The 12,497-nt window shown below is 35.4% G+C and overlaps 1 protein-coding gene across 3 annotated transcripts in view; it reads right to left on the minus strand.

The window, feature by feature from the left end:
* Positions 1 to 664: 664 nt before the first annotated feature.
* The window catches only part of PIK3CG (phosphatidylinositol-4,5-bisphosphate 3-kinase catalytic subunit gamma), a 51,014-nt gene continuing 39,181 nt past the window's right edge, over positions 665 to 12,497 (minus strand). For 2 of the 3 annotated variants that reach the window (XM_067564461.1, XM_067564460.1), the window contains exons 8-11: positions 11,260 to 11,390; positions 10,437 to 10,548; positions 9,207 to 9,364; positions 665 to 3,558 (exon numbers count right to left, since the gene is read on the minus strand). In XM_067564461.1, coding sequence (XP_067420562.1) covers positions 3,277 to 3,558; positions 9,207 to 9,364; positions 10,437 to 10,548; positions 11,260 to 11,390 — 683 coding nt within the window. In that variant the 3' untranslated portion in view covers positions 665 to 3,276. The remainder of the gene's footprint in view (positions 3,559 to 9,206; positions 9,365 to 10,436; positions 10,549 to 11,259; positions 11,391 to 12,497) is intronic. The other variant, XM_067564462.1, reaches the window with a different exon arrangement.

A 12,497-nucleotide genomic window follows, 5' to 3' on the forward strand; every position in this document is an offset into this window, starting at 1 on the left:
CCATTAAAGTCAATATCATATTCTTAGTGAAATAAGTCTGTGTATAACAAAGATCTGTGTTCCTCTATCATTATCATCTCTGGACAACTTAACTACATTTTGTAAGGTTTCAGACAACTCTTTTCACTAAATTCTAGCCTCAAGTCCTGTTTTCATACTGCATATTGCTTTAATTAATAAGATTTTTTTCCACCTTGTAGCACATAATGAACTGCTGATACATGCTTTAAACTAGTAGTAGAGATTGTAAACTTTTCTCCCAGGAATAGATTGCTGTTAGATCTTTATCTGCATAAACAGGTTTGTTTCTGAATGGCATTACTTGGTAAAGTTGCAACCATTGTTTCAGATATTGCTGACTCAAGAGATACTAATATTAACATTAGAGAATTTAATTTAAAAATCTGGCACCCTTTAAATCAAGTTTGCTTTAAAGAACAGAATTGAGGTTTATAAAATCCCATTAGAAAATAGGGGTTTACCCTCTGGGTGCATAATCATGGAACTGGAGTCTTCTCTTTTGTTTCATATTAACAAAATCCCTAGAAAGGAGGTGGGGAGCTGTTTGCAGAATTTTAGATTTAAGAATAAAATTTTCCTCCAAGTTGGGCTTTCAATAGCATTTCTTCAAGAAGTTACTCACATTTTTTGAATTTTTGGAGAAACAGAAGACTAATTTTTATTTTGGAAAAATAAATCCTTTTTTTCCCCATGATTAATCATCAAATAACGGACAATTCATTTCAGGATTATAGAGCATAAATCCAAGAACATCATGTTACATCATGTTACAGAGACATGTTACAAAGACATGTTACATCATGTTACAGAGACAGGGTCATTATGTGACAGAACAGAAAATGATTTAATCAAATGTAAGCATTTTGGACTTCCTTATCAAAGTTTACTTTATACATCAAAAATATCTTTGTGGAGAGCAACCAATTAAACACTTACATTTAAAAACTAAAAATTGCTTATAGGTCTCATAATCAAGATACCAACTACAGTATATTTATTACAAATCCTTCAACAGCACACTCACTAGTTCTTGTTAAAATCTGAGCAACAATGTGAAATGATGAATGCAAACAACAACAGAAATTAGCAAATCCAGTTGATCATCCAAGTTTAAATTAGAACCCATGTAAATACGTAATGAAAGAAGCAATTACATAGGCACAAGTGCAAATAAGCCATATTGTAAGCTGTCTTCTCTCTTCGGGAAAATCAATTAATCAGCAGGGAAAATATTTTAATAATTTAAGTCAAAAGCAAAATTCATGCTATAAGTTGTGTTTTGCTTTTTCTTATATTAATAGAATCAATTAATTATTTTCAGATATGCTACTAGAGAAATAGTTAAAAATATACCTAATATTTGCCCATAGTATTTTCCTGTCTTTAAATTTAGTTTATAATGAAATTAAAAATATACAATTTAATTCCTTTTATAAATAGTTTCTCAATAGTCAATTATTTTAAAAACTTTAAAAATAAAATAATCATCATAAATAGCAAAATATACACAATTTCAAAGATTACATTTTGTTCCTGATTGGTATACTTTGAAAATGTGTCACTGAAGAATAAATAACCTTTGGGCTTCTTAAACATTTGGTAAAATGTCAATTGTTCTTACAGAAGAGTTTCTTTTGAGGAACAAGGATGTTATTTTTAAAAAGCTTTTAATGTACAAGCAGAATTTCAATAATTTCACAATAAAACAATATAAGTATCAATATTCAATATAATATATTGGATGTTCATTTAAAAAGGGAACTTAAAAATGCTAATTGAAACATTTAAACCTATAAGAAAATTATCAGAACAAACCCAGGAACTTCAAGGTAAAGGAGATGTTCTTTGGGTACATCTGTGGAAGGGCCAATTAGGCCCTTTGTTGCATTGGTCAGGCGGTTATACCAATGGTAATGCAAGGTTCTTCCTAGACTGAGTAGTCTTCTACTGAACTACTTGACTTACAGCAGTGGTAAACAAACTTTCCAATTGCGATCCTCCCCCGTTACCATTAATAGAATCCATCTGCAAACCCGCTCCATTACTGCACAGCCAAGGACTCCTCAGAGGCAGAGCTTGGGCATGAGGGAGGAGCTGGGAATGGGGGAGAGAGGGAATGAGGTGTCACGCTGGCTGGACTGGGTGTGGGGGGGCATTTATTATATTATTCAACATCAATATGTCAAAATCATAGTGATTCATGTAAGATATACCATGTCAGGTACTGTTAGAAAGGCTATAATGTGCTAGATAAGATGATGATGTTTATGATCATGTATTATATGTGTAATGGCAGTTATGGATATGTTTGATATATCTGTGGGGGCTAATCTGGGCCCCACTGTGTGACCCCGAACATTCCTCCGTGACCCCCTAGGAGGGTGCACCCCACAGCTTGGGGACCACTGACTTAGAACATATCTACACTACAGCAGCTACAGTGGCATAGCTACGGTGCTGCAGCAGTGTCACCACAATGTAGATGCTTCCTACATCGACAGAAGGGGTTTTTCCATCAATGCAGTTAATTCATCTCTCAGAGGCGGTAGGTAGGTAGGTCAATAGAATAATTCTTCCGTCAACCTAGCTGTGGTTACACTGGGGGATAGGTCAACTTAACTACAGCACTCAGAGCATGAAATTGTTCCCAGCCCTGAGCAATGTAGCTAGGCTGATCTAATTGAAACTTAGACCAGGCCTGAAAAAGAGTCAGAAGGAACAAGGAGTTAAGGAAAGGAAGAAAGAGAAGAATGGGGGTGAAGAATGCAAGGTAATAAAGTTGTCCTGAAAAAGTATATTTCCTGCAGGGGCACTTACAATCACATTATTTAAAATAAATGAATAAAAACCCTCCTTCTGTTGAAGGGCCTGAGAAACATGAACAATTAAGAAGAAAGTCATAGGGCACCCATGTTTCAGTTCCCAGGCTATCCTTGTGCTCCCCTCCCTGCTTTGTCTTTATCTGAAGCTATTATCAAGGAAAACGGGAAAATTGCAGGCCACTACAGCAAAGCTACTAACAAACAAAAATCAGTATTTGCAATGTTGTTAACTCCAGAAAATCTTTTTCTGTAAGAAACAGACTGGCATTCTTGAAGTTCAGGGCAGAGCAATTTGACATTTTTAGAAGTCCCATTTAAACTATTAGCAAATTAAAAAGCAACTTTGAGAGTTCAATTACTAGTAAGCTGTAAATAAACACCCAGACTTGTTAAGTTTCTATTTGTATCTATAGTTAGTTACTTTACAGAAACATTAGGCAGAATGCTTTTCTACTCCTTGTTTGATTCCAAGCACAAGATGTAGAAACCAGTTAAACTGCACAGTCCAACCTTTATCTCTGCAAACCTCAATCTGATCCAGGAAATGCTTTTTAGCATCTTCTTCATTTTTACCTACAGTTAGGGCATCCCGGATATATTCAATATCTTCTTTGCTGGTTAATTGGGGCATTCCAGTCATTAGCATCATGGAAAACAGGATGATCAGCAGATTCGTGTGATGTCGAAGAGCTAGATAAGCCTTCACACAAATGTCCTACACGAGGGAAAAAAGGTTCTTTATTAACTGACTGAACAGACTGAAACAGAAGGTTTTAAAGAAGCTAATTTAGGAACTTGCTTAAATATGAATTACACGGCACTAATCAACCATGTTAAATTGCTAGTGTAAGTCTGATATAGGCTGACACAATTTCACTTTATTCATTTTAACAGAAACATTAAGCTAATTTTCCATCCATTACTCTGGATGTACTAGAAGCTACTGGGGCATGGGTCAATGTTTTGTTGCAAAAACTAAAGGGCTTTTTGTAACAGCATTATATAAATGAATAAAACATAAGCTTTTTGGTGAAAAGGAGGATTTAAGTTTAATTTCCCTAATGTTTAATAATTGCCAGTAACAATGAAAGAAACCTCATTAATTCACCGTCTTTCTCTAAAATCAGTAGCATTTCCATTTATGATGGGAGGATCTAAATCAACTCACCTTTGTGGTAAATTCAACAGAACTTCTAGGAGAATATTTATTCTTTATATATCTATAAACTTTACAGAGATGATTACATATTTAATGGAGAACATTGTTACGGTTTATCTTGCTGATAGCTAATTATCATTTTCACTAGCTCTAGTTTTAAGTTGCACCATTTCTGCTGCAGGAGTGTTGTGTATACATATTCGACTGCCATACTGAACTCATTTGAGTAAGAATATATTTTCTGCTATCACTACTGCTTTGTTACTTACCTACAAAGACCATCTAATTACATTTGTACATCATTTAAAAACTATAGAAAGGTAAACAATTCCTATTGGCTGGATACATTTACAATGAATTAAAACATTATTTAATAGAAAGTGACTAATTAGTCCATGGAAACCTTTTTTTTTTTTCCATTTTATTTAAATTTGTGTCACAATTACTTTGAGAAACAGTTTTCTCAAAATTGATTGAGTGAGCTAATGCAGCAAAGGTCGCCATTCAAGGAAACATTGTAATGCTACCGTTAAGGTTGAGAGTACATTTCAGTAGCTCAGAGGTAAAATTCTTCCAAGTAACAAAACAAAATAAAAACAAAACCAAGCAACAGAAAATAAAAAAATCAAAGTTAAACTTTATGATTTCTATACTTCCAAATGTGTGAATTATCTTTAAGATTAGACTTTCCCCAAATTTCAAAATAAGTCATTTTAAACTCCTTAAGCAATCAAAGTATTTCCATGTAACGTTCTCCAAAATTCCATCATTGTCCTGCTGGAGTGTGTGTTTATTTTAAATCAGGTTTAGCTTTTACTTTTTAGTCCTCATTAAGAGAGAGAATAATATTCCATTTTAACAAATAAACATTAACTATGGAGCCATAACCATTAGGGGGAAAATCCTGCCTTCATTCCCTGCATCCCTTGGAGAGAGTGATCCCAGCACAACTGTGGGAATAATGACAGCCAAACAAGTTAGGAAGATGTTCCAGAAGTGAGAATTTTGTTAAAAACCCTCATCTCCAAAACCTCTTGTTCAATTTGCCTAAAATTTTCCAAATAAATTCTTCAGTGAAATCTAAGATTAGTTGGTTTAGTGCTGACAAAGTTAGGGGTGGATAATGTTGGTCAGAGTTTATAATAGAAAACTCATTTCATCTTTAACTTTGCCTCAGGAACATGGCCATAGATAGACCTAAGGGTATTCTTGTGGGCACAATAAAGCTAAATGATCTGAAGGCACAGACATAGTGCGAGAAAGAAAAAAATCCCCTCAAACACACAACAAAAGGGACAAATGATCATTCTTAGGGCCCAATATTAATCTTCTAAAAGTTTTGGCATCTTTGTAATGTACACTATCCAAAGTCACTTGTACAAAATTCCCAGCACAGTTTCTTTTAAAAATGAGTACTTTTAAATACAGATGAGTTGTATTTTTGCCCTATCACTTTTTCCTGAGAATCATCTACATGACTTTGTAGCCACAGGGTATCTCTTGAGGAAGTCGTTCAGGCAGTATTAGAAAAATAACATAACATTAATAAGTCTGCAGAGTAAAGCAAAATGCTCAGAGTGAAATATCTAAGCTAATTAGAAAAAACAAAACCCTGGCCGATAGAAGGCTTAAGCCGCTAGAAATGGACATTCTCAAGATTTCTGCAAATTAAAGGAAGACCAATCCTCTGATTCATGGAGAATTTTGTTTTCTCAACTCCTGAAATTAAATACTAAAGAAGTCCTCATATATGTGAAAAGGAGTTGCAAGATCCCAGCCAAAAAAGATGGAAAAGAAAAATACAGGTAATACCACTGTCACTCTACTGGACATTAGGAACAAAGACGGAATTCTAAAGGCATCGAAGACAGCCAGAAAATTCACCTACAAGGGCAATTCTTCTTCTCAGATCTGAGTTCTACTCTCCTAAAATGAACTTTTGTGGTAAAAGGCATAGAAGCATCAATACTGCTTTCAGCAAAACAGAGTTTCAAGACACAATTAATATCCCTTTGCATCTTAACTCCATTAAATAATTATCCGAAAATACAAAAGGCAAAACTTAGGTTAAGCTCTGATAGAAATGACCAAGAAAAGATAATGTTGTACCATGAGTCTTTGCTGCTAGCTTTATACAATGTTTGCCATTGGTAACTTTGGAAGTATAATAGCTAGCTGTATGTTATATTGCATTACTCTTTATCAAAGATACAGCTTTTAACTAACAGCTTCTTTAGGATCTGCACTATGACCTGTGGCTATGGTCTTCAACAACTGATAGAGAGGCAAAACTGGAAGTTTTAAAGAACAATGAACACCAGAACAGTATACTACAGAAAATTCCTCTGAAGAATAACATACTGCAATATGGCCAAAGGATCAATAACGAACCACAACAAATGAAACATCTACTATTACAAAAGGCCATGATGATTAGCCTTATTGAAAATAAAAAGATATTGCACCATTTTATTTTTTAAAAACTGTGTCACTAAAAATACAGTGTTAGTATAGAAAAGTATCTTATTTGGTGTTCTCACCTTATTTTAAACTTTCTTTTTATTGATTTAAAGACAAACAAGTCATTTAAAGCATTGCTAGAACAGAAATTTAGTGACAGTACTGTGATACTGCAGAACTGCATATGCAGCTACATTTTTTTTTTTTTTTTGCTATTATAGAAACCTCTCTCTAAATCCTCCCTCTCTTGTACATTTTGAAAATATAAATTATTGACCGGTTTATACTATCGGGATTGTAGTTCAAGAAAGAATGAACCAGTTTACTATTTTTTATCTGATTACTAGCACTAGTGGAAATTATAGACTGACAGTCTTACATGCAACAATGTCTGTATGATTTAGATGAAAGCAATTTAGATCTGGGGGAAAAGATTGTGATTTAAGGCCCTCACCAGAATTCAGTCTTGTCTACATGAGGGATGTAGCTTCCCAAACCCGGGGAAAGGCATGCTGTCACATGTGCCCCTTTACACTGGTTCAGCATATCAACACTAGGAATTTGCAGTACATCTGAGAAAGTGGGCTGAAGCCCACAAAAGCTTATGCCTGCTGAAATTAAATTTGTTAGTCTTTAAAGTGCTACAGAACTCTCATTGTTTTTGCTGTATACAGACTAACATGGCTACTCCTCTGGAATTGTAGCTACAGTGTCTTCCCATGGTTCCCTTGGGCATGTTTTCTTGCTATCTATCTACCGCCTGCTTCCAAACTGAATGTCACTTACCAATTCACACTGGCATTTGAACCCCACATTCGTGTATGGCTTACAGCATCTGCAACAGCACTTCTGCTCTGGTACTACGTCTGTTTAGCTATGTCTGGTTCAAATCCGCTTTTGAAGGGGCATTCAACTCTCCTACCTTCCAACAGCCAAGAAATGCCCAGCTTTATAAAATGCTTTGCAATAGTTTAACTTTTAAATGTTCTATCACCTTACAGATTGATGGATCAGCAGGTCACCTGAAATTCTGCATTGCTAGAGCAATGAAATCCCTTCACCCTCGTATGATGCTGGAACTGCTTTTGATTCAAACTAAAGGCTCAAAAACAGCAGCGGGTACTCACTTAGGTTCAGAAGCACGGGTTTGAAGATGGCAGCTGCCTTGTGTTTAGAAATGGAAGTTTAGTTTAAAGAAAGCTTATCTTAAGATGGAACAACATATATATGCTCAAATATAGGAGATTTTACAAAAAAATGCCCATTTAAAATGTCTCAGAGTGGAGGTTCTGGAAGCCATTATCTTGTTATCTTTCTTAAGCCTACGAATTAGGTTTCTGCAGGTCCTATATAACACTACAAAATCATGTATTTACCCATTTTGGAAGGCCTCATTTTTAAAGTGATAGCACTCCAGAGAAGCAAACACTGTCCTACTCTTAGGACATATATATATATATATATAAAAACACTACAAAACCTGCCACAGTTTAGGACAACTGGAAACTTCTAGTCAGAAAGAGAAGTCTAGGACTGAAATAAGCATGCAGCTCAGGAATTAGCTGCCCTGGCATAGCAATTTGAAGTATGCACAGCACCTGCTCACATTATGTCTGACTCCAGCAAATTCTATTAGTCTTCTCTAATTTTATACATATTGAAGTTTAATATTAAATATAAATGGGCTAGTGAAAATGGTTTTATTAACTGGGTCTGAGAGAATATATCCCTGTATTCACAGCCTATACACTACTGTAATCATTTTGTACAAGGCATATCACTTAAAAACTCATACTTTGCTGGTCAATATTGTCCTGATAAAATATGTGTGGCAACGTTGTCTGTAAAGTTATAAGATTTCCTTGTACAATGTTATTAACACATGTTCCAAACCCCAGAGCCCTGCCCAAACCGAAATGGTTATTTTTCTAGTAACGATGTCTGACTTTTATGCCTCATTATTGTACCCACTTAAAATCGCTCTCTTTGTAGTTAATAAACTTCTTTTCCTGTTTTATCTAATCCATTGTGTTTACACTGAAGTGACTGAATAACTATTTGAGATAATAAGATGGCATAGCATTCCCTTTAAAAAATAACGGACTTAAAGAATTTTGTATGGTCCAGGAGAGGCCTGGGTACTATGGGACACACATTTCTGGGGGAAATCTGGGACTGGGGATGTATTGGGGTCAGCTTGCAGTATAACCAAGGCTGGTGAGAGCCAGAGTGTAACTCAAGTGTGGCTGACAAGCTGCAGTTACAAACAGACACTCAGGGTGTGGCTTGCATGCGGGAAGGCTGTTTGTGAGTGGCCCAGGTAGGAGCTACTTCAGCAAGGCATTGTAAGGCACCTAAAATTGTAGGACAGGGGTGACACAGCTGCTCATTAGTCTGGATTGCATCCTGGTATGTCATACTGGGCAATTTCATTCAAAACACGAAATAGACTGTAACAGGTCTTCCCATTCATTTCTGTTGTAAGATAATGCTGCACCAAGCAGTTCTGTATGTGCCTTTTGAATTCTAGTTCCCATAATCATATAGGTAATTTGAGAATTTAGTTGGGCCTAAAATAGCCCAGAATTTGATTTTGATTCAGTACATTCTATTAACAGAGAAGTCTTCAATGTTGATTCAGTAAATTCTATTAACATGAGAGTCTTAAATTTTGAAGACTAAGGCACATGCTAGGCTGAAAAGATAATTGACGTCTAATTTGTTTACATCAGAAGATTCTTTACCTGAAATTTATGGAAGTGCAGACTTGTCTTCTTTCCAGAAGTTCCCATGACAAAAAGAAAATCTGGTGTCAACACAAAAGGGACTCTTTCCTTATTAATTCCAAGGAAGCTTTTGTAATTCCCAAGAATATGGCCAAAGTCAATATGAAAGAGATTACCTTTATAAGAAAGAGAATTCCAAATTACACTGAGAAATAAGTAGAAGACAAATACTTCCACTAGCATTCACAATATTATGGATAACAACCTTTTTTTTTGTTTGTTTGTTTATTTTACATTAGTTTACTATATTTTATCTAGTTTACTAGAACAGATTATCTGTTCTCTTTTTTTATTCATCATCAATCCTCTCAGCAAAATATTTTTTGTTCAAATTTATCTTTTGCATCCCTTAATAAGTAGGCTGAACTGCCATATCTTTATTTCTTTTAGTGGCATGTTACTATTGGAACCTTATAACATATACATCACAAGTCACTTGATACAAAAAAAAATTGTACCATGAAAACTTGTGCCTTAAATCCATATGAATCTTGTGGAAAAGCCCCCACAGAATATAGTAGGGATGAAACCAATATGGGTCCATAGAAATTACTGCTTTACGATTTAATAATACTGCAACCCTTTCTGTAGTTATTTTTTAACCATCATATAAATTTCTATAACAAAGATACATTATATTCTGTATTTGCTATTTCAGTAGGATCTTTTCATAAAGGTATATAAATGCTTGAGTTCACTGGAAACCAAGCCATTTCACTAACAGCCCAATTCTGCCCTCAGATACACAGATACAATTAGCACTAAACTCAACCAGAGCTGCATCCACACATCTGATGGAAGAATTTGGTTGCTAAAGTTATTAATTTTGTTTTACGTCTTTGGGTTTTACATAGTTTTAAAAAAATATATACAGGAAAAACAGCTGAAATAAATGTCCATAAAGCTATACCACTATTTCACCATCTGAACAGCACAGAATCCAAACACTTAAATAAAAATGTTACCAAACCTATTTATGTTACATGACTAAACATTTTCACCCTAACTTTTAGTCAGTACAGTCTTCTACATCTGTGAGTCAGTTTAAACACTAATATTAATAAATAGAAAGTACAGGAATATGATGAATACGTAAGACATAAATATAAATTAAATATCAGTTAACACACATCTAATAAAACATACCCAGTCCCTATTTTAAGTATGTCATTCATAAAAAAACCTCACCTGATTCTGTAATCATAATGTTGTCATTGTGTCTGTCTCCTATTCCAAGTACAAAGGTTGCCACACAGTAACCAGCACAAGAATACACAAATCTTTCCACTGCTGCCTGAAACTAATTAATAGCAGAAATAAAAGAGTATTTTATCACTTATAAAGAACACTTTACATTCAAAGTTCTGTATAAGCATTAACAGCAGGATCACACATTGCATTAGCACCACAGGATCTGGCCCTTATTAATTAAATACCACAACACATTTATGAACTACATTTACATTGTTAGCCCAATTTTACAGAGGAAAAAACCAAGCAGAGAGGTTAAGTGATTTGCCCAAAGCCACGCAGCAAATCAATGTGAAAGCCAGGGTTAGCTCCCAGTCCTGTGCTTAACCCACTAAAGTTTGCTTGCTAATAGTGCTTGGTTTAATCAGCTCGCCATGCATCGCTTCCAAATACCATCAACAAAAGGAATAAAAAAACACTTTGTTACTCAGGGTTATGACTCTTAGCGTTCCTTTTGCCCTGTCATCTCACATGACATCCACCACATAAACCATAGTGTGTTATGCTAGAACACACAATAACATTTATTTTTAAATGAAAGAAAAACTATGTTAATGAAACCTGTGAACCAATTTAAAATAACAAAAAAACTGAATAATTTACAAAGAGGATGGGGTGTGAGTGTGTGTGGTGTGAGTGTGTGTGGTGTGAGTGTGTGTGTGAGAGTGACAGAACACTTTTTGGACTTTCAATGGGACTTGTGCTCCTAAATCATGTAGGTGCTTTTGATAATCCAACTCAAAGTGTCTTAAGAACTCACCTTTTCTTCAATCACACATCTTTCTTTCAGCCACTGATTTAGTATTTCATCCTTAAATGCACCTGTGTTACCAACTGTACTTTGCTGAATTTTGGCAATTGTTGTGGCATCTTTCACAATTTCAATCATTCCTACAAAACAAAAAGGAGAAAACAAGAATTTTATTTTCTAAAACACATTAGTAAAATATATACAAAGTGATAGTTGAACCATTGCTGTTTGCATATTATTTCATAGAGCTACAAAGTAGAGTGAAGGTCTTATATTCTGTTGAGATACTTACATTAGGAGGTTGCATTGGCACAACTGAAAGTCATTATGTCTCAATGCAACACTACAACTACAAATATTGCAAGTGTAGTATCAGGATGTCATCCATGACTTTGTGGTTCTGTGCTACTATCTGACACATTATCTTCCCTTTCCCTTGCCTTATACATAGCTACTACTAGGAGGGAACATGGGGATATTTTTCTTCTCTCTTTCCCTTCCCGATTCCTGGGAGTGATCTTGATAGTTCCTGTCCTTTTGTGCTGTGCTGTGCTGAGCCTCTTGCATGCTCTGCCTGAGAAGTCCATATTTCTATCTCTCTAGGTCTTTATCCTGCACTTCTTACCATAGTTTCTGAGGGCCTCACAAATAAGAGAATGACAACATAGTAAAGTCTCTTCCTCCCCCCATAATCTCTGCCAAATCATCCTACTAGGAGGAAATAACTATTTTGTCCTCAGCATGTGTGTAGTTTGTTTTTTTTAAAGTAATAAAATTATTGTGGAAGAGTGAAGGCAAAGAAAAATGAATTTTGCATTTTTCTTTGTACATGGTGATGTTTACAGCCACTCTTATCTCTCCTGGAAGTGGATTCTAGTATCTTGGTTCAACTATTAAAATGGTTCTCTCTCCTGTGCACAAAAGCCTCCCTCTGTTGGTCAATCATTTTGTGGTTCCAGTGGAACACAGCTATCATGGGAGGTCATTCAGAGGGAGAGGTGATCTCTTAGGTAGCTAGGGCCAATCCTATTGAGGGCTTTGATTACTGGGACAAAGCACTTGAATTTGACACTGTTCCATGGGGAGACAGTGCAGAAAGTAGAGCACTGGGCTTATGTGCTTCTGGTAACCTGTGTTGCTAAGCAGGTGCCTTTTATACTCTGTATCAGATGGAGCCTCTTCAGAGTTGGCAGTTTCATTCACAGGTAAAATAAGCAGCAATAATCATGTCTAGTGGTCACAAACAC

Source organism: Emydura macquarii, unplaced genomic scaffold, assembly GCF_026122565.2.
Source record: "Emydura macquarii macquarii isolate MOO-44397 ecotype Brisbane River unplaced genomic scaffold, CSIRO-AGI_Emac_v2 contig_2636, whole genome shotgun sequence".
Lineage (NCBI taxonomy): Eukaryota > Metazoa > Chordata > Testudines > Chelidae > Emydura > Emydura macquarii.